Source organism: Cantharellus anzutake, assembly GCF_015039405.1.
Source record: "Cantharellus anzutake strain C23 chromosome Unknown EI90scaffold_10, whole genome shotgun sequence".
NCBI classification, from domain to species: Eukaryota; Fungi; Basidiomycota; class Agaricomycetes; order Cantharellales; family Hydnaceae; genus Cantharellus; species Cantharellus anzutake.
In genome coordinates, this window is record NW_024066960.1 from 515,449 (window position 1) to 536,458 (window position 21,010).

Here is a 21,010-nt window from a genome sequence, read left to right on the forward strand (position 1 = left end):
TGCCAAGGCGCCAAAGCGCTATCACTATGGAGGCTGCCAGTCACCTGCCTAACCAAAGCGTACATATTCTGTGCACGTATTGTGTGTATGTACACAACAGAAGCGCATCACATATATGGGCTCCAAGGGAGAAGATTCCGTTCGCAGGGGCGGGCGATCGAGAGCTTGTTGGCCATGTGGAAGCAAGAATAATGTAAACCTGTGACATAGTATTACCACATTTCAAAGACTCACTTAGGCAGGTGACCAGCCTCTTACTTGTAAGACTCACTGCAAGCCATCAGAGGAAGAGGCTGTCCAATTGGAAGAGTTGAGCGATGGGTCATGTTGACACAAAAAAGGCCAGTCTCGTGATCGGCCAAAAATGGCAGCGAATGATTCTTGAACGATGGAGCGCATCACACGCATGTTCCGCCCAATTTTTGCACCCCCTTGGTGCAGCATCATATCCTTTGGAATCGTATCTCAGCCCTATCGGTGCACTGCATAAATGATGCTCCCCTTGCAAACAATCGTTTGATCAACCGACCTTCTTCTTCTATCTGATCGAGGGGAGAAAACGTAATATTAAGGGTATCGCGAAATAGGCCAAGCCTTTTCTGGGTGTTCAGCATCGACAGCAAGGCTGTCTGTTTCCTTCTACCTGGTTCACCCTCACAGCATGATTGGTCACAGCCTCGCCTAGTATGTCATAATCGACCCAGAGTTGAATAACCTGTGCTTTGCAGGACACTGTGCAGTAGAAACGAGCGGGGCCCATAGTTTCTCTTTGCGCTTAAGGGCAGATCAGGATCCAGGATTAAGCCCCAGTACGCTTAACGCTCACCCTTGCATTCACATTGGAATGCCAATGCCTTTGGTCATTTTCTTACCTCCTGGTCTTGCTTTGGTCCATGTCTTCTTCATACGCTTAACGTATTGCCCGCTTTGTTCACGCAATCTCGCATCAAAGACGTACTAGCTCGACATAATGTAGCATGGAATGAGCAGCGATCTGGCCCCGCAACACAGTTTGTTATAATTATTCAAGCCCACCCCCGGGGTTGCTCGGGTTTGTGTGAACGGGGAAACCCCTAATTTTTTATGAACACCGATGGGTGCCAGGGTATCGCCCTGGCGCTGATCTACATCCGGAGGGTCTCGCCTTCTAGCTGCAAGCCAGAAAGTAACCGAACAGGCGCCCAGAAGAACACCAAGAGGAGATAGAATGTCGGTCTTCCAGTCAAAGGTTTGCATCGTTGAGAAATATCTGCTGAGTTCCAATACTGACAACCTGACAAATGTGGAAGTGGATGCCTCCCGCGGAGAAAAGTGGGGGGAGTACTAGCAGGTCAGTAGCCGAATATACACATAGAGGGAAGCTTCCTCGAACGTGTTTAGAACGTAAACTGTCGGACGAGTAGTCATTCTAGCGAGAGCGAAATGCGCGCAAACCGACAATGTTCTCGTAGGGGCCATATGATGGCAGATAAGGCCGATGGGACTTACGTATGGATGGGAAGCAAGTCATGTCCTCATGGATGATGCCTAAAGACTCGATCATGACCGGGGGTGTTTGACGTATTTCTGTCCAATCTGTAGGTCATGTTCGGACGCTCGAGACTTGAATGCTGATTGTCTACCATTTACTTCATGGCCGCGTTGTCTAGTTGCAACCTCACCCCTCTCTCTCTAGCTCATGATCACTCCCCACCTTCCTCGTGGTGCATTGGGGACATAAGCCGAGGTCTACAGGATAAACACAGCCCCATGCACACCGCTTTTCAACTTTGTTGAGCTACCAATAGAATACCCTGCGCGCTTCATCCTGTTTCTCCCAGGGGTCGGAAGCATAGCATAGCACACATGCGGATTATATGGGCTTCTGAATGCTCTATTCCCAAAGATGGAAACATGTTGCTAACAACGCTCCACCTTATTGTCTCTCAATTGAGCTTCCATCATCGCGCCTGAAGCTTCCACACTATCATTTGATACAGACCATGTGAGCACAGCAGGCTTCCCCCTAAGCGCTGACTAGACTGGTACCATGTCCCTCGTCCATACCGTGGATTGCTCAACTCTAGTCCCACAAGCAACTTTCAAAAAAGCCTATGACCAGGGATTCAGAAAAGCGATCATTCGAGGATACCGCGAAGCGTGTAGTGTTGGTGGAGCAGTGGATCCTAACTTCGTTCAGTCATACGAGAATGCTCGTGCGGCAGGTTTCACGAATATAGATACGTATTGGTTCCCCTGCACGGGAAGTGGTAATGATTGCAAGAGTCCCGAAACCCAAGTATGGATTTTTATGTGCATTAGAGTGTCCGTTGTGAAGCGCGCCGTGTCTGATACGGAATTACAACTCATTTTAGCTTGCTGAGCTTGGGGAGGTGTTCAAAGCGAACAACATGAAGATAGGTAGGATCTGGCTTGACCTTGAGCGTGACCAAGTGTACTGCAATGCTGTGGGTGACCCACCTCATTCATCAGCCCTAGTGCCCATTCGATAACATGTGTCCGGTTGTTTTGTAGTGGGACTACGGTCATAGCGACAACCTTGCCCACGCCAAAAAAATCGTTCAAGCTCTCAAGGACTCGGGCTACGCATATGGGATCTACAGTTCCCCCGGTGAATGGTCGAGCCTGTTCGGATCGTACTCCGCCGCCGTGGATAGCTTAGCTCCCCTTTGGTTCGCCACATATAACAATGTGCAGACTGTGACTCTGGGTACAAAGTTCGGAGGGTGAGTTTGCGAATTCTTAGTGTTGGAGTATTCCGATGTGCTCAACATCGAATGGGGTCGGCTTGGAATAGGTGGACGAGCGCGGTAGGCCATCAATACACTAATAAGTCTGCCTCCGGGAAGTTCTGTCTTAGCGTCTTTTCGAGCTGAAAGGGGAAAGGCAAAGTTGCGAGAGGGGGGGGGGCTCCGCAGCTACCTTTTCGTGTGGGCGCTCATGCGTGTCGAAACGACGTTCGGACCTGCCTGCTGTTGAAAAAGCGCTCCTTCTGTATCTACAATCGCACAAGTCATCATCTGCATCGCGATACAAAAAAAAGACAGATCAGTAAGGCGTATTAGGTTATGCCCACTTTGCTCAGTCATGTAATGAACTGAGCAGTGATGAATACCGAAAAGGAGAATCAACCGCTTCGAAACAATTGAGTCAAATTGCATGTCCCTCTTGGAGATGCCAACAACGGGGATTGGCGAACCTCGAGGCGATGAAAGCAGCTGGAGTGGGGTGGGACGGCCATTCTTCCGTGCTCGAAGCAGAAATGGTCAGAGAGTCGACTTGTCCGATATTCTGGATTTAACAACGGTCGGAAAAAAACAGTGAGTGTATGTAGGATTGAAGGGGCTATGTCTTTAATACGACCAAAAACCAGGTGCGCCATCGCCCCAATGCACCGAAATGAATCCAATGTTGATGAAAGAGAAAGATTGGATGCTCATCGACCGAATGAGCAAATACATTCAGGTCGAAGAATTCCGAAACAGACACCTCAATGTACTGGTGGCTAACAGCATTTGTCTGCCTACGCGTGTTGTTGATCAGATGGCCAAGCTAGATATCAATTGTCAGCGAAACGCCTCTCTTACGCTAAAAGCACACCCTCCAAAGGGTTGGTCCATATACAGATCCTCTACAGTATCATACCCCAAACCAAGAGGGGGAAAGGACCACGTCGTAAGAGTCGAGATATCACAATTCAGTGAAAGTACAAATTCCAAATACGCCACCAGAATCCCTAACTTATGTAAGAACGTAAGCAAGATCACCGGGTTGGTCATAATCCCACTGAGGGAAGTCGATGGAAAGGCAAATCTCAGACGGGCGATGGAATGATGAAAGAGGGCACCTGCGCGTTACACGTGATGCCGCGATCAGCGTCTAAATGCTGTGCCAAGCGCTGCAATTTGGCGACAAAAGATCGCCACGTGTGCAACGTAAAATAATTGAGAGGTGCACAGGTTAATTAAGCTGTCTTCGGCTGCCGCGCATGGCCAGGAAGGCCAGAAGTATGGTGATGATCACCCAACTTCAACCCACCTTCTATTCCAATAGAGGCTGGTAACCTGCCTAAACCCACCCAGTGCCTCGACTGTTGGACTTGGAGCAAGCTTCGGAATACCACAACACCAAACCTGTGCTATTTTCCTTGCATAGTCACACCCCGCGCGGCTACAGATCGAGATTCGAGTTATCCACTATTAACACATTTATGGCGTTAACTAAGCGACAGGAGATGCTCACGTAGCGCTGCATTGACTGGGCAATCTGGGACAACATTTACGTATTCCGTTCTACAATCACCTGCTGTCCAGGTAAATGCTGTGTCTGCAACGCAAGCGCAATCCATTCGAGCACAAGAAATTCTGTTGCAACGTGCAAAAAAGAACCATGCGCGCGGAGAAGGCGTTTGGAGGTGTAAAGGGAGGGAATGGCCCCTCCAGCAGCCAGCTCTGGCGTAGCTTTGTTGTGGCTCTCCATTTCCAATACTCGTGCACTTCCCTCTTCACCTTGAGTTCATCTTCGTGATGTTCTGCTCTTTGCTTCTCGTCCTTGCAGCCTTCGCCCCCTCCGTTTACTCCCTGATCCACGCCGTCGATTCCTCGACTCTTGTCCCTCAGGCAACATTTAAAAAAGCCTATGACGAGGGATTCACAAAAGCTATCATTCGTGGATACTACGAAGCGTGTGGTATCGGTGGAGCAGTAGACCCCAACTTCGTTCAGTCCTACAAGAATGCTCGGGCGGCAGGGTACACGAATATAGACACGTATTGGTTTCCCTGCACGGGGAGTCGCCACAATTGCAAGAGTCCTGCTACTCAGGTAAGGAAGGGTTTATGTGCTCCAGGGGATGTCCAGTGAAGCACCTAACTAATACCGGATTTTGTCCCATTTCAGCTTGCTGAGCTTGGTAAGGTGTTCAAAGCGAACAACATGAAGATAGGCAGGATCTGGGTTGACATTGAGCGCGACCCGATATACTGCCATCCTGTGGGTCATTCACCAGCCATCATGCCATTTGATAACATGTGTTCGATTATTTTGCAGTGGGACTACGGTTACAGCGGCAACCTCGCCCACGCCAAAGCAATCGTTCAAGCTCTCAAGGCCTCAGGCTACGTATACGGGATCTACAGTTCCCCGGGCGAATGGTCGAGCATATTCGGATCTTACTCCGTCGTCGTAGATAACTCCGTTCCCCTTTGGTTTGCCACGTATAACAATGTGCAAACCGTGACCCTGGGTACAAAGTTCGGAGGGTAAGTTGTGAGGGAAGTTCTTGACACGCTAAACATTGAATGGGCCTGGTTTGGAATAGGTGGACGAGCGCGATAGGGCATCAATACACTGATAAGTCTGCCTCTGGGAAGTTCGATCTTAGCGTGTTTTCGAACTGAAAGGAAAAGGGGGGCTCCGCGTCTGCCTTTCTGCTGAGAGCCTCATGTGGAGGCTAAATGATTGTCTCGAGCGTGTGTGGTTTCTGGGTATTTAGCCTGTCCTGAGAGCTCCAAGACCGGGCTTGATGTTTGAATTTGCCTGTTTTTGAAAAACCAATCTGTACTCCAGCACAAATCACCACTTGCGTCGTATTGTTAAAGAGAGGCACCAAACTAGTGGGCGGGCCGTGCTCAGTAGGCAGGTTACCAGCCTCTATTGGAATAGACGTGTTCAGCACGTCCAGCTACGCAATGAATTGAGCAACAATTCTATCCGAAAGGAGTCGGAGTTAGCCGGACCCAGCAAAATATGCTACCAAACGTCCCACAACCTCACCGCACAGACACACTTCAAACTCCTTATCAGGTTCATTCTGATATTCCTTGCAACTCATACTTACCTTGACCCGGAGAGCCCCTTCATGTACTGGGCGCTTCGGCAGCGGGGGCGCATCATTGCACGGTGACCGCAAGGCCTCATTGTGACCCCGGTGTTTGTATGCTCCATATGGGGTATGCAGGGTCTTAATCTTTGCCTGCCTGGCTCAGCCCTCTGGCTGTGTCAGGTCAATTCGCTTTGCCTGGCCAGCATTAACTCCTAATCCCGATTTGCCTAGTTACAATGACATGTACATGTACAAATGAAAGACTATTACGAACATTGCTTGTGCATCACTTGGGGTTTTCCCTAGCTTGATTTTTTGCAATGTTTCCGCTTCAGTTGTGAACTGCCCCTTCCGCATAGCTTCCCAACCGGGGCAATCACTCAGAACGTTGGAATGTGCATGTCTTTCATATATAAGTACATAGCCATGGCAGAGACAACTTCGATATTCAGCACTTGGTATCTGAAATCCATTACACGTAGTGCTCCTAGCTCTGCAGTTTGACGTGGAAAGGGAGTAACATTTCCGCCTGGGGGAACGACATCCAATTTCCGCAGCCAAATCACAAAGATTACTCATCTAATTTAGAGACTTACATACTGCCACGATTTGATCGTCGATCTATTGTCTCGCGGGTCCCATCTGCGGACTTGCTTTCCTCAGATCCATCCCTGGGCACCCGACTTCAGGCTCGAAACAACCACTGGGTTCCGTCCTCCATCTCGATATTTTCGAGTCTCGAGATCCACTGCCGAGCGTTCCTGGGTGCACAACATGGGACGAAAGATATCCATGTGAAGTGATGGGATAGGGGGATGTGGGAGTCGCACGCGAGAGGAGTGGACGCGAGCGGATGAGGAGATTCTCTCCATCTCCCTCTAGCTCGACCCATGCAGAAGAGACTATTCTGGCGGCTGTACACTGGCATTTCGGCCTCGCGATTTTGCGTGAACGAAAGGTTGGCCTGATCGCAGGACTTCCAGTCCCCTTCCAGTTGTCCGCGAACACTGGGCAGGAGCCGCTTCAAGGCTGAAAGATTGCAGCGGTAGCAGTCATGTAGTATTATTTGACTGGGGACCACCAAACGCTGTTCCTCATCGTCATCCTGCAGATGTTCGTCCTCGATTGCTATCGACCGGTGCCATATACTTATTGGCAATTGCAGCCACGACTCTCGTTCGCTTCAACCTTTTGTCATTCATTCAAGGGCAATCTTATGTTACTTTCTTGTACTGTGAGGGAACATCAAACCCCACACGTTTGAGTGTAAGGAACTGAACGAAAGGATATTATACGCGCTTTTGGACGTGTCGAGACGCGTTCGACGCGTCGTGGCAGAATCAATTGATTCGAGAAAAGATCGGAAGCAAAGCAATTTCCTCCTCACATTTGACGCGTCGACACCTTCACACCTAAATCACAGTTGAAAGAGATATGTCATCGCCTCCACCTCTCTCTTTCCCTACCAGCGAGCCTGATCATGAGAATGAAGCTGTGAGAACCCCAAGGAGGTCGCCCAAGAAGCGCTTGCTCTTTGGCACACCTACACCTCAACGGAACGGAAGTCAGCCTATGAGTGCGGGCGATGTTGCGAGACGCGCTTTGCGTATGTCCACCCCTCGGAACCGTGGAACACAAATGAGTGGTATGCTCCTTTAGTCGCGTACCAGGAGCTATTCGTATCTGATGGTTTTCCTAGATGATTCACAGCTTGCATTCCCTGACTCGTCTCCAGTCCGTCAGAGGACAGCTAGTCGCAGAGGTGATAACGTGCCGCTCTTTCAGTCTCCGTGAGTGAACTCTTTTCCTTCGCCATTCCCCGTGCACCTTGATAACCCAAAGGCACCAGAACAACGAGTGCTCGCTCGACACCACGAATTCGTCGCGGTGACATTCGTCCTTCTACGTCCACTCCACTGTTCCACTCCTCTCAATCTCGTCAGGCAGCACGTCAGGGAGTCCCTCCCTCATCAGAGGGTGATCCGCTCTTCCCAACGTCCAGTGCGGCGTTGTCTGCGCAAGTGCCTCCTTCAGATAACGCAGACGATGCTGTTAAAGTTATTTGGGGAACCAATGTTTCCATCATGAGCACCATGACCGCCTTTGCCGATTTTTTGGCTAACTTCAAAGTCAAGTACCGCATCAAGCACGATCGGGAGAATGGTTTCCCTTGGCCTGCTCTTCCTGATCCTGAGATGGGCGAACGAACCCTCTACGGGGAGTATCTTAGGAAGATGAGACTTACCTCCCAATCAAGTCTAAACCTCGATGCTGTCAATCTTCTTGCGTACCCTCCCACAGCGAAACTTTACAAGCAACTCATAAACTATCCTCAGGAGGTTATCCCTATTATGGATCAAGTCCTTCGCGAGGCGGTTGTTGGGACGGTCGAGGAGGAGTTTAATGAGGAGACGGACGATGAGAAGAAGGAATCACTTCAGCAAGAGTTGGATGAAATGACCCTTCGAGTGTACATGGTTCGACCTTTTAATATCCCCACTGTTAACATGAGAGATTTGAACCCTGGAGGTTCGTCGCCCCGTTGCATTGATGTGAACCCGTCTTGACCCTTGGAGGCTCCAGATACGGACAAGCTTGTCAGCATTAAAGGTCTCGTTATCCGAGCGACTCCTGTCATCCCTGATATGAAGCAAGGTAAGCACATGATGTCGGTGGCAGTAGACTGGTCTTCTGAAGAGTTTCTCAGCCTTTTTCCGCTGCTTGACTTGCTTGCACACTATGCAGGTCGAAATAGACAGGGGCCGAATAAGCGAGCCACAAGCTTGTCCTCGAGATGTCTGTGCCGCTGTTGGCATGATGTCTCTCATTCATAACCGAAGTCTATTCGCGGATCGCCAAGTGATCAGGTTGCAGGAGACACCAGGCACGTTTTCCTAATCTCCCAATTCCGAGTCTATGACTCATTCATTGTTCACAGATGTTGTGCCTGATGGACAAACGCCCCATACTGTCTCACTCTGTGTTTACGATGAACTCGTGGATATTGCCAAACCTGGTGATCGAATCATCGTTACGGGGGTCTTCCGCGCGGTCCCAGTTCGCGTCAATCCAAAGCAACGTGTAGTCAAATCGCTTTTCAAAACTTATATTGACATTGTCCACATTCACCGCGGAGATGCCAAGCGATTGGGGTTTGATAAGAGTACGCGTGACGATGAGACAAAGGTCCCAGGAGTCTCTGGTGCTCAAGGTGTAGGCGTTGGTGGCGACTTGGCTGACGAGTTGGAGATTGGAGTCGATCAACCGACAAAGGAGGGCCAAACGCGAAGTGCGATGCTTGAAGATACTATTCAGCAGCTCAGTCAGCGCGAGGACTTGTATGATCTCTTAGCGAGGTCCCTTGCACCGTCTATTTGGGAGATGGACGATGTAAAGAAGGGGATTTTGTTGCAACTCTTCGGAGGAACGAACAAGAATGTGGAGAATGGGGGTGGTGGTGGTGGTCCGCGGTATCGTGGTGATATCAACGTTCTCCTTGTTGGTGATCCTGGTACGAGTAAATCACAAATCCTTCATGTGAGTTGGTGGAGCGTTGCCGTTGACACCTCTGATTTATTCTCCCGCAGTACGTCAATAAGATTGCTCCTAGAGGGGTTTATGCCTCCGGAAAAGGCTCTTCTGCTGTTGGTTTGACGGCTTATGTTACACGAGATCCAGACACGAAGCAATTGGTGCTTGAAAGGTATGATAGGTCCCAAAAACATGTATTTCGCTTCTAAGCGACTTTTTCAGCGGCGCTCTTGTTCTAAGTGATGGAGGGGTATGCTGTATCGACGAATTCGACAAAATGGCGGACGCCACTCGGAGTGTGCTTCATGAAGTAATGGTGCGCACTCGTCAAAATGCTAAATATTGCCCCTACTGATTCACAAGCTAGGAACAACAAACGGTTTCCATTGCCAAAGCTGGCATCATCACAACACTCAACGCTCGTACATCAGTTCTCGCAGCAGCCAATCCGGTCTTGTCCAAGTACAATCCTAATTGGCCCGTAGCGCGCAATATCAATCTGCCACCAAGTTTAATTTCGCGGTTTGATTTGCTCTACTTGGTTCTTGACCGTGTAGATGAGGCGCTTGATAGACGACTGGCACAGCATTTGGTTGGATTGTATCTTGAAGATACTCCAACGCGAACGGGACAAGATACTATCGTAAGTCGTCGATAACCTTGCTGCTCAGAATTAACGATGACCACGTCCACTTCAGCCCGTCGAGACGCTCACCGCCTATATCAACTACGCTCGTACAAACGTTCAACCGGTGATCACGGAAGACGCTGGAGAAGAGCTCATCACTGCCTACGTCGCCATGCGTCGTGTTGGTGAAGACTCCCGTAGCCAAGAAAAACGTATCACCGCAACGACACGTCAATTGGAATCCCTCATTCGCTTAAGCGAGGCTCATGCTCGAATGCGCCTATCTCCGTTCGTGGAGGTATCAGATGTGTCTGAAGCAACTCGACTGATGCGAGAGGCCATCCGGGCTAGTGCTACCGATCCGCTCACAGGATTGATCGATATCGACCTATTGAATACGGGCGCTGGCCAACAACAACGAAGACTGAGGAGTGACCTTCAGAGAGAGGTGGTTAATATGCTGGATGCACTTGGAGCCAATAGGTCTTTGAGATGGGCTGATGCGTTGAAGCAGTTGGGCGAGCAGAGTAGTATTACCATTGATCCGATCGAGTTTGCGGAGATCATTAAGGCATTGGAAAATGAGGGGAGTGTGAAGGTCGTAGGGGAACGTGAAAAGAGGACAATCAGGAAGATTAGGAGTTAGGCGACTAGCGGTTAATTAATCATGGGTCCGTATAGGCAGACTTCTTTGGCATATCTTAGTTGGATGGTTTGATGGTTTGATGCGAGCGGTTCTTAGATATGTGCTGTATTGGGTTGCTTATTATGTGCCTTTCTATGTGTGTTTGTATGTAAAATATTACGCGTTTGATATCATTCCTTTGATCCGTCTTACTGCTGCGTACTGCGACTTGGCTGCGTAATTTCCGCCGATTGGGTGTGCGTGAAAACAATCAGTCCGCATGAGGCGACGTGAACATGGCCGTGTCAGTAACCGTTCATAGTCGATCAACTCAGAGCTCGGCCATTTGAGGTCTAGCCAGGTGCAGGGACTAACGTCAGCGCGCATCACAATCAGCAGTTGGGTACCTCAATGCAATGGTTCGGCGTTGTGGGACCCAGCAAGCTGGCAGTAATCAAACAAGGCGGGTTATTCATCCACATGCATTGAGTTACTTAGTATCTAGTGGGTCACTCGGGACAGTAAATGTGTACCTCCAACCGGCCGTCCTGAATGACGCGGCATAAGGGTCAAACCCAATCCCATTAGAGATTGATGGTATCGCACGCAGATAAGTATTGTTATCATGTTATCGCTAGAGAGTGGGGTGTGTGTCATCGGCATAGTAACCAGCGTCGGGGGGATCGATTGTCTTCCCCGGATCCGTTTACAGGCCGATAACCATTGAAGAACGTCGGTTCATTGCATAGAGAGGGAGATAAGGACAACGAGTCTTTCGAGTTGACGTTTGGAGAACGTACGACGCATCCTTCACACGCGATTGTGCCACCGCAGGATTGTCGGCGTTGATCGATGTGATATGATACAATCTTTGTTTGTGGAACGGTAAATCGACCCCATTTAGTCATCGTGGTGATCGCACACCGGGGTGCCAATGGCCGAAATGAATAACGATGCGTGGGATAAGATCGAGAAAGCATCTAGGACGGGCCACAGATATCGGTGATCTGTGTGTCTGGAGTTGTCTTTTGCGGAATAAACGTGCATATGGATGTCCAATGTATTACATCATGCAGCAAGACGAGATTACAATAATCGGGAGCGAGGGATGGGTAGGTATCAGCAGCCCAGCCGACAGTGAGAGGACTGAGCTATCGATGCCTCAGCCAGATTTGGGACTTTAGATGAGACACATCAGAATATCAGCACAAGTCGCGCAGCCACATGCAGCCCCAGGACTGTGGCATTTTGTGGCAGTAGTGTGTACTGGAGGGCTATGCATATGAAGCTAGTTACGAACGAACGTGGCAGAGTGTTTGGCTTCATTCTAATGGAAATGCGACCCCAAGCCCCTGATTCCGATTCTGGGACCTGGGACTAGCTCCTGGACCTTCTGATTGTTTGGAACATATTTGTGCACAGGTGTTGACATATGCTAGGTTGCGAAATGCCCGCGATAGCAGAATCGCTGGAGTAGCTTTTTGCTACGTGCGTAGTTTCTGCGTACTGGATAAGAGAGGGGCTAGGAGAGGTCCAGCTAAGAACCCAGGCGCCGAAGACACAAAGGACGGGCTATCGATTGCCTAATATGATATGGTGCTCACCTTAACGTTTGGGTTGATGACTCGATACTTAGGGGTAGATGAGTGATCAGAAGAGCCCATGGCGTATGTCTAATTAAAAGGTGTGTGGGCGCTAAAAGCGATTCATGGGTATAAAGCTTCCGAATGGACGCTGGACGCCGAGGCACAGCCTGCGACCATTCAAAGGCCCAAGAGCGGCTCGCCCGGGATCCGGGAAAACGCGCCGCGCGCATGGGAGGAAGTGAAATGAACTCTTATTTCACGACATCTTTGAAAGTTGCTGCATCAGAATCACATCGCCTCCGCGCGTGAAACGCCGCCGCAGTCTGCCGGCGCGAGCGCAAAACGAAAAGCCGATCGTTTGAGGAAATGAGAAAGGGGGGGGAGGGAAGAGCGATGAAGATCCCCCCCCAAGTCAGATGATGTGGCAAAGCAAGCTCATTGCGTTATCGAGGCCACGCGCCTGGACACTCTATACTATAGAGGCTGGTCACCTGTTTACCTGGTACCTGGACGCATGGATATTTTTCGCCAGATGGAACCACCTCATTTGCTGTTCATTCGCTTCTCAGAAAAAGGACACGATCCTGAAGAAAAAACCCTCGAACGTTGGCTACCGGGGGAAAAGCGATTCCATCTTCGGGAAGGAATGAGGTAGGAATCACGTGCATGGACCAAGTGAATGCAGTGCGTACGAGATCAGTTGATCTCAGGAGACGTGACTTGTTTGCTGAATTGAATTGATTGGGGCCAGATTGGAATCATTTTATTCATCATTTTTTGTTTTTGCCGCCCTCTAAATTGCGATGACCATGTTATAAAACCACAAGACTTTATAAACGGACATTTCATCTTTCTCCCCTCTCTCCCAACTAGCATCCCCCTTTTCTTTCACCCTATGCTGAACCTCACTAAGCAATCGGTAAAGCGGTCTCTTTTGCGCCAGGCGGCGGTCGTCACACCTGTAAGTTTCCACCCTTTGACGTCGATTTCGTCGAACTGTTCGTCATAACTCGTATTTATTTTCTTCTCTAGCCGCCGCAACCTCGACAACTTCAAAAGTTTGCACACGATGTCCCCCAGGATGAAACAGCTGCTAACGTATGTCACCTCTTCTCTCGATTCGCTCGCTCCTCCTCTCCTTTACACCCCTACCCTGGCTGATGAATGCTGGTTTACCATCCCCATTTTACTTAGGATTTCATTCTCTCCATCCTTCACGCATCTCCATCTGCGAGAGATTCAAAATTATATTTGAAATCATTCGGTCCGCAACCCAAACGCTCACCAAAATCTTCAGACTCATTAGAGACCTCATCCACGATCCCCCCTCCCCAGGAACATTCCTCCGAGACTCCCTCGCAACAAGAAAATGGTGTCCTGCCTGATTCTCGGATGAATGTATCGGCCGATGCATCCGCCACCACGGCTACAACTCGGACCGTCACCACTGCATTCAAGCAAGAGGTCGTCTCTCAGATTCTTGATCCCACCACGAGACATACGGGTCTCATTAAAATTCAAGGGCCATTCAATGACATTCAACTCGAGAGTATATGCCGTGGAATGGTTTACCTGGAAAAACTTGGACTGGTGAGCGTCATTGTCATCGAGAATGATGAATGGACGAGAGGTATGGATGGTGAGAGGAGGAATGCGATCGAGGAAGTCAGGAGGGTCGTTAGGATGCTCGAAATGCAGGGCGCAAGAGCTAGGCCGATCGTACAGCCCGTCGCCCGGTTAGGACCTAGACCAGGCGATGAGGTCGAAGGCGTGGACCTCCCCGAGGCACACGCCCTACCGGAGACTTGGGTGGGATCAGAAGTGCGTTGCAGGCGGGGGAGATACCCGTTTTAGTGCCTTTTGCGTTGGATTCGTTCTGCAGGACCCTGAGGATTGACGCAAATTACGTTATTGCGGCTCTGGCGAGGGGGATGGTTGAGGCTGCGCAGCTGGACGACGTTGTTCGTCTCCAGGGGGAACAGTCCCCTTAAAGACGCCTGCCTCGCCGTCGTCAGCTGCGGTTGACGGCATGAAAGCCGCTACCAAAGCGGTAACACCCCTTATGGTATCGGCGAGTTTGATATGACGCCCCTTCGCCTCATGATCATCAACCGAGAAGGAGGCCTTCCTTCCTACGCCCGAGATGGCCTCCCCACCTCCTAATAAACCTCACCTCCGAATCCCAACACATTCAAAACACCTTCAAATCAGACTGGCGTCAGTCTCACCCGACGGCCTTGTCAAATCTCCAACTAGCGAAAGCATGTTTGAGCCACATGCCCAGTAGCTCGAGTGCGATCGTAGTCTCCCACCGAAGTTCACGTTCCTTGATCGCTAACCTGATCACAAATAAACCCGAGCGCAGCAGTTCATTGCCTCATGCGCTGTTGAGTGGGGGCCCCAAAAAGGTGACTAGGCACACGCCCACGCTGATTAGGAGTGGACTTCCTATCAGGGTTATTAGGGATTGGAAGGAGATTGTGAGGAACGGCGAGACGAGGGAGAAGATAGTTAAACTTATGGAGAGCAGTTTCCGGAGGAAGCTGGATGAAGGGTCTTTCTTTAAGAGGCTAGAGGAGCGGTTGGATTTCGTGATCGTTGCAGGAGATTGGGCTGGTGCGGCTATCGTCACGAAGGAGGGGCCGTTCCTGCTTCTGCTTCGTCTTCTGGTGATGGTGGAGAGCAACAGATGGTATCATACTTGGACAAGTTTGCGGTTTTGCCATCGCACCAGGGGATGGGACGGTTGATTTCCTGTGGGTGGCATTACACGACGAATCCTATGGGCTTGGATTAGACAGCGCCCTGAACCCGAACGTGGGCGGCCGACAAGGGAGGGGTGTTGGGAGGGATCTAGTTTGGAGAAGTCGAGCGGGGAATCCGGTGAATGGGTGGTATTTCGAAAGAAGCACGGGTCATAAGAGGATTAGCCCGGACGCGGGGAAGGGGGATTGGGTGTTGTTCTGGTGTGATGCCGAGGAACGATTACGGATGAGGGAGGAGGAATTGAGGATATTTTGGGAAAAGGAGTTGGAAGAACCTGCGGATGAGGAGATGCGTGGGAGAAAGGTTAGGGTTCCTGGGTTGAGTTGGTTGATGGAGGAGGAGAAGGGAAGACTTGAGAGGTGGGAGACGATCGTGGGTGCTATCCCGAGTTCTTGGGTGGCACAGACAGAGCCCAACCTTGATCAAGATGACTCGGGCCGACACCCTAAGAACCGAATACCCCGTTCCACCGCTACATAGAATCTCCGTTTATCCATCACACTGTTTATGTACACAATGTACGCCTTCCTGTTGTTGTAAAAAAAAGTATGTACTACGCAATGGTTAATCGTACATGAACAGCATTATATAACGTGCGGGCCCGCGCTTGGACAAGGGGGGAATTGATTCTACGAGGGAGACCACCCTTGGTGTCTTGCACGGACAATACCTTCCGCTTAGAGGCACGGACGCAAGAAGAACGGATCCCACATACACAATTGTTTGCACAAAACCTGTAAATAACACCGTACAGCGGGTCAGGCTTTTTCTATATACCTATGGCATTTTGCTCCGTGGAAAACCCTAGCTAAAACCTGGGTCGTTGCGCTCAGATTCCGCGCCGTCGGTGTTTTACTTAGGGAAACCATGGTTTCTTGTTAAATCCGGATAGTGATACGCCGCAGCCAATTATGAAGACAGAATTGTTGTGATATACACGCTTTAATCGCGATCAATAATGGCCGTTTGCTAGATGCCCCATATTCAAGATCGTCAATTTTTACGCTTGTCGCTCGAATGGACGGCACAATCAGATAGGGAGATTCTAAGCTATCAATCCTTTCAAGTGCACATATTACAACTGCAAGGAGATGTGGATGAGGACGTTTACGACCAGCGATGCATCATTTATTTTTGTTTGTCCCGAGTCGAGACTTAGTACTTTGCTTTTCTTTCACCACATCCCAGCGCATCCTACTGCACGTTTGCAAGGCCCACCGAATGGGGAGATAGTGATCCCCTATGTGAGAAGGTGTTTACATATGGCCAGACTCTACAATCCGGCTTTTCACGGATCAGTTCATTCACCATCCTAAAGTCACCTCCGCTGCCGCCCACTCTCTTTCACTTTGCGATCGGCTGCATTGCACGAACCGCCACATGCGCTATATTATGCTTTAGGGTTACCTGAGAGACAGGCCACCCGGATTTTCCCCATCGGGTGGTGGATTGTCGTGCGATCGATACACAGGTACGTCGCACTCCTCGTTCATGTGCCGATCAGTCCCGGGGTAGTACGTTCTTCGAGTTGCCCATTCTAGTGCGATATCACGATCTTGTCAGCGCTCATCTCATCATATAGGTACTGCTCGCTTCTTCCTCTGCTCGCACGTTCACTTGTTGGGTGCTTTGCTTGGAATCACGGTACGTCAGATCATCCATCACTTGAAATATTCATTCCGTTGCAAGGGAATGTGATGTGGAAAAAAGTAAGAAAACGTGACAGGGGGCTTAACCCGACAAAGAAAGAAACAAGAAAACGAATTCGGTCTAGGTTGATCAAAGGGGAGTAATTTTGAGACAGAAGAAAAAAAGAAAGAAAGGAGGAATCATTCAGAGCACTGCTTCTTCCTACGTACACCCCTCTCGCCTGACCTAAACTCCTCACTGTCCGTCGCATAATCGTCCGTGTCATAGTCAGGCTGAATACCACCTGAACAACCTTCCAGGTGGCGGCGTTGGGACTCTCCCCTAGTAAGCCTTGCCTGACAGTTGGGACATTTGCAGGCATACCTCCAGGCTTTTCCGTACTTTGTCCAAAACGCTCTGAATATGAGCGGGTAATTATTGCGACCGAGGCCGGTGATGGGTTCGGGGTCCATTTGAGAACCAAGGGGCCGTGGAAAGATCCATTTTTGATTGAGGAGCTTGCTCACCTCGAGGGACTCGTCGGGCGTGGGGTTTTCTTCCCGGAGAAGGAGGGCACAATTAACGAGAAGAAAAGCCTGCGCAGCAGGTTCTAGGCGGTCGAAGCGATGGGGAAGCCGGGATTTTGCCCAGATAATCCTGTGAACGGACTCCACGTGTCGTTTCATGGATCCCTTCTGAGGTTTTCCACACAGAAGGCAAGGCAGCTTACTGATGCCTTTCCCTCTTTGAAACAGCCTCGAAACCCACTGTACGAAATCAAGGGGCTCCGAAAGAAGGTCCTCGTGGTTTCCGTGACGGCGAGCGCCGGCTGAGGGGGCGGTGGGACGCGGTCGACCCACCTTGGTCTTTCGGGAGCTGTTAGAGGCTACGGTACTAGTAGAGCGAGTTAAAGACAATGAGGTCGAGGCATTTAGTCGGTCGGCGGCGGACGGGCTATCGGATGGGGATGGAGGGATGAAGGGGGAGGCGGTATGAGGAAGTGGCTGACCCAGGATGTGGGCTGCGAAAGGCCGTCTGTTTGGAATTGTTGTTGGCCTCGTATTGGCGAGTACGCCATCACTCTGGGGGTCGGAAAGAACAACATAGGGATGGAACAGGCGTTGGTTTGGCAGCATCCTTGCCATCACTTCTTGGTAGTCCGGGAAAATATCTGCGGGAGAAATGCATTGAGTTACTTCCCAGCTGTAATCCATGGCGAGTAGAATGCTCTTTGATGTGCGGAGAGATGCGTAGTTTTTTGGGGGCAGACGGTGGCCCCTCGACTACATTATATCTCCGCTGGACCGTAATACCAAGATGAAAAAAATTCGTATATCCGTGCGTCTCTTCCCAGTAAGAAATTTTAGCAGCTCAGGGATCGACTCGCTCTGCTTTGAAATGAGCAGGGTTTGACGAACTGCCCGCCTAGAAGAGCAAGATGGCATTAATTCAGGTCATTTAATTGAACAGTCGCTTTGTGATGCTGTAATATAGGGCGAGTGGCGAAGGCCACAGCTGCTGAAACGCGCGTGAGGGCAAAGCGTGATGGATTCCCAAATCCGGGGGCCGGACGTAAATTCACAGGGACAAAGAATCGACGAATTGAACGTTCTAGACCACGCTGATATGGTCCCTTTTTGGCTGTTCTGTTTCGTTACGAATATTAAACAGGCCCGCAGCCCTACCGATGAGAGAGCCAACGTTCCCTGGTGGAAATACGCAGAGGAGCTGTCAGAGGTGGGAGAGGAGAGATGGAAAGGCGGGTAGCCGTTCGCGGTGAGAGCTCCTGTGACTGACGAAGGATCGAATTATTCAAGACGATATGAAAACTCCCAACAATCATCCATTGAGGCTAGCCTCAGAGTAAATCAGAACGTTGTATTTTAGAAACGAGGGATCTTCTTTCAAAAGGAGAGAGCGGCGACAATAACATCCCTAATCTAATAATACGGGCATTTCCATCAAAAGGCAACCTGGAGTAAAATTGGAGTGTTTGTGCGTAAAGCCTCGGCCTGCACAGCATACTTTTCAGTTGCCATGCATTGCATGAGACACCGATTGTGATTCGGCTCATTTTCCAACGTGCAACACAGATAGAGCTTTGGCGTTCCGTGCTACCGATATTCCCGATGACGCAAAACATCACGATCTTCATGCCGAACGAAAATCTGGATTAAATCGTAATGGACACTGTGTGTACGTTGGCCGATCCTCAGGAAAGGGGAGAAACAATTGAGTGCCTGCAGGCAGACATCGATACCGACAGGCAATTGATAATGCATGCGTTGGAGGCGAACATGATGACAAAGGCAGGTTGGGATAGGCGCATGATTGTAGTGGAAGGTTGGGTTGGAACGGGTGGAAGAAAACAATGTTGAAACTGTCTGTCCGCGAAGGCTTTGACCCTGAACCAACCACAATAAACGATCGGCAAGCCCCGACTCCTGATCTACGTAGTGTTGCTAATTTTGAAATTCATTCATCACTTGCACGATCATGTCCGACCTCGTCCCAGTCTCCAGTCTCGCCTTCTCTAGACATGGGACGCCAGAGGAGTACCGAAAACGCAAAGTTGCCCTTATTTCTGGTGGGTTCAATTTATTTGACTGATCGCGATCTATCTTGACAGTTGCCATCAAGGTATAACCGGACAAGATGGATCCTATTTGTAGGCACGCTTTCCCCTTGTCTTCTGGGTGTTATTTAAGGGTCTGAATTCCAGGACTGAGTTTCTTTTGTCCAAGGGCTATCAAGTCCATGGAATTATTCGACGGTCCTCGAGTTTCAACACTAGTCGGCTTCATCATCTATATGAGGTCCGAGCCTAGGCCGTTCTGATTTTGTTATGCTTGAGGGTTCTGACCATCATTGTTATTGTCTAGGATCAACATGAACGTATGTGCTATCCCCGTCCCCCGACAACCCTTGTTTCTGAACTCACGCGACCACAGGTCCTAACAAATTCCACCTGCACTATGGTGATCTGGGCGACAGCACCAACCTTGTCTATATCATCGCTCAAGTCCAACCAACTGAAGTATACAATTTGGGCGCTCAGAGCCACGTTAAAGTATCCTTTGAAATGGCGGAGTATACAGTCTGTGCATGTTCATCCTTTTGACTGTCCTCGTCTAACGACACGCTCTAGGGCGATGTTGATGGCCTCGGAACTCTCCGATTGCTGGACGCGATCCGCACTTGTGGGCTGCAGCACCATATCCGGTTCTACCAAGCATCTACTTCTGAGTTATACGGAAAGGTCGTCGAGACGCCTCAATCTGAAACCACACCATTTTATCCCCGATCGCCTTACGGTGTAGCTAAGCTTTATGCATACTGGATTACCGTCAACTACCGCGAAGCATACGATATATATGCCTGCAACGGTATTCTCTTCAATCACGAGAGTCCTCGTCGAGGAAGGACCTTCGTCACGCGCAAGATCACTCGTGCCGTTGCAGATATTAAATTGGGGAAGCAGCATTGCTTGTACCTTGGTAATCTCGACGCGAAGCGCGATTGGGGCCACGGTAAGTTGTTTGCACTCTGATCAGTTCAAGACTCACCTCTTGACCTATGAAGCGCGGGATTATGTTGGTGGGTTACTCCAAGTTCACCGGTTCAGGGGCACCTGACAACGCGTGTTGTGAAGAGGGAATGTGGAAAATCCTTCAACAGGACAAGCCTGAGGACTTCGTTCTTGCTACTGGTGAGATGCATTCCGTGAGGGAGTTCGTCGAGAAGGCTTTTGCTGTCGTCGATGTTACGATCCAGTGAGTGTATTGCTTCTGTGATCGCCTTGTTCTCCCAACACTTTGGTTAGATGGCAAGGCAGCGGTGTGGATGAAGTTGGCATTGACAGCAAAACGCAACAAGTAGTGGTCCGGGTTGACCCCCGGTACTTCCGGCCAGCGGAAGTCGAGTGGGTATTTTTTTCTTTACCCAATGTGTTGTCTGACTGGTTCTCAAAGGCTCTTACTTGGCAATCCAACTAAGGCCGAAAAGGTTCTTGGCTGGAAAAGGAAGGTCAATTTCGACAGTCTCGTGACAGAGATGGTGCATGCCGACCTCAAAAGCTCCGGAAATCTTGTGGAAGATCACAATTGAATCATAAACTTGCTGCGGCTGGGCCAGATACTGGCCAAGCTTGGACAACGCAATTCATCTGTATATTCTATGTAGGTTGGACGAATGGGGGTGCGTGATCAACCCCCCGTCAACTATTTGGTGCTATGCCTTTGTAGGCCGACTACGGACTCTGATCGCCTTGTCAATGTCATCAGCTCACTGCGTCATCCATCGCCTCGCCTTGCGGCGCAGTGAACCAACGCTCAGGGGTGGCTCTATTTACTAGATCATCCTTATTGAGTTGTTTATATCTACATGACTCCTCTCTGATATTTGAATGTCCCAAGAAGTTGT

At 49.9% G+C, this 21,010-nt stretch overlaps 9 protein-coding genes across 9 annotated transcripts; 6 read left to right on the forward strand and 3 right to left on the reverse strand.

The window, feature by feature from the left end:
- Window positions 1–925: 925 nt before the first annotated feature.
- On the reverse strand, window positions 926–1,934 carry EI90DRAFT_3044310 (uncharacterized protein). The gene is made up of 4 exons (XM_039059331.1): window positions 1,650–1,934; window positions 1,381–1,577; window positions 1,290–1,330; window positions 926–1,228 (listed from the first exon to the last, which is right to left on the reverse strand). The coding sequence occupies exons 2-4, from the start codon at window positions 1,456–1,458 to the stop codon at window positions 958–960; spliced, it is 390 nt and encodes a 129-aa protein (XP_038919617.1). The 5' UTR covers window positions 1,459–1,577; window positions 1,650–1,934; the 3' UTR covers window positions 926–957.
- Window positions 1,935–2,029: 95 nt separating this feature from the next.
- On the forward strand, window positions 2,030–3,301 carry EI90DRAFT_3013927 (glycoside hydrolase superfamily; the record flags this gene model as incomplete). The annotated part of the gene is made up of 4 exons (XM_039056716.1): window positions 2,030–2,278; window positions 2,355–2,447; window positions 2,515–2,726; window positions 3,175–3,301. The coding sequence occupies 4 exons, from the start codon at window positions 2,030–2,032 to the stop codon at window positions 3,299–3,301; spliced, it is 681 nt and encodes a 226-aa protein (XP_038919618.1).
- A 1,225-nt stretch (window positions 3,302–4,526) lies between these two features.
- EI90DRAFT_3119261 (glycoside hydrolase superfamily) lies at window positions 4,527–5,398 on the forward strand (the record flags this gene model as incomplete). The annotated part of the gene is made up of 4 exons (XM_039063196.1): window positions 4,527–4,823; window positions 4,899–4,991; window positions 5,049–5,260; window positions 5,320–5,398. The coding sequence occupies 4 exons, from the start codon at window positions 4,527–4,529 to the stop codon at window positions 5,396–5,398; spliced, it is 681 nt and encodes a 226-aa protein (XP_038919619.1).
- Window positions 5,399–7,205: 1,807 nt separating this feature from the next.
- On the forward strand, window positions 7,206–10,809 carry EI90DRAFT_3044323 (MCM-domain-containing protein). The gene is made up of 10 exons (XM_039059332.1): window positions 7,206–7,468; window positions 7,523–7,613; window positions 7,673–8,352; window positions 8,407–8,478; window positions 8,531–8,707; window positions 8,762–9,360; window positions 9,411–9,526; window positions 9,577–9,670; window positions 9,722–9,997; window positions 10,053–10,809. Exons 1-10 carry the CDS (start codon window positions 7,258–7,260, stop codon window positions 10,626–10,628), a joined length of 2,892 nt encoding a protein of 963 aa, XP_038919620.1. The 5' UTR covers window positions 7,206–7,257; the 3' UTR covers window positions 10,629–10,809.
- A 976-nt stretch (window positions 10,810–11,785) lies between these two features.
- Window positions 11,786–12,516, reverse strand: EI90DRAFT_90998 (uncharacterized protein). The gene is made up of 2 exons (XM_039068230.1): window positions 12,212–12,516; window positions 11,786–12,129 (listed from the first exon to the last, which is right to left on the reverse strand). The coding sequence occupies exons 1-2, from the start codon at window positions 12,421–12,423 to the stop codon at window positions 11,985–11,987; spliced, it is 357 nt and encodes a 118-aa protein (XP_038919621.1). The 5' UTR covers window positions 12,424–12,516; the 3' UTR covers window positions 11,786–11,984.
- On the forward strand, window positions 12,517–14,090 carry EI90DRAFT_3166443 (uncharacterized protein; the record flags this gene model as incomplete). Its single annotated transcript, XM_039066299.1, has 5 exons — window positions 12,517–12,877; window positions 12,945–13,154; window positions 13,226–13,291; window positions 13,388–14,014; window positions 14,076–14,090. The coding sequence occupies exons 1-5, from the start codon at window positions 12,860–12,862 to the stop codon at window positions 14,088–14,090; spliced, it is 936 nt and encodes a 311-aa protein (XP_038919622.1). The 5' UTR covers window positions 12,517–12,859.
- Window positions 14,091–14,542: 452 nt separating this feature from the next.
- Window positions 14,543–15,355, forward strand: EI90DRAFT_3044329 (uncharacterized protein; the record flags this gene model as incomplete). Its single annotated transcript, XM_039059333.1, has 2 exons — window positions 14,543–14,854; window positions 14,928–15,355. Coding segments are annotated over exons 1-2 (570 nt in total), but the record flags the coding sequence as incomplete, so codon positions are not given.
- Window positions 15,356–16,788: 1,433 nt separating this feature from the next.
- Window positions 16,789–17,802, reverse strand: EI90DRAFT_3119265 (uncharacterized protein; the record flags this gene model as incomplete). Its single annotated transcript, XM_039063197.1, has 1 exon — window positions 16,789–17,802. The coding sequence occupies one exon, from the start codon at window positions 17,800–17,802 to the stop codon at window positions 16,789–16,791; it is 1,014 nt and encodes a 337-aa protein (XP_038919624.1).
- A 1,282-nt stretch (window positions 17,803–19,084) lies between these two features.
- On the forward strand, window positions 19,085–20,695 carry EI90DRAFT_2911315 (GDP-mannose 4,6-dehydratase; the record flags this gene model as incomplete). Its single annotated transcript, XM_039054418.1, has 10 exons — window positions 19,085–19,175; window positions 19,229–19,256; window positions 19,311–19,404; window positions 19,471–19,483; window positions 19,540–19,685; window positions 19,737–20,118; window positions 20,171–20,185; window positions 20,241–20,361; window positions 20,412–20,510; window positions 20,560–20,695. The coding sequence occupies 10 exons, from the start codon at window positions 19,085–19,087 to the stop codon at window positions 20,693–20,695; spliced, it is 1,125 nt and encodes a 374-aa protein (XP_038919625.1).
- Window positions 20,696–21,010: the final 315 nt, after the last annotated feature.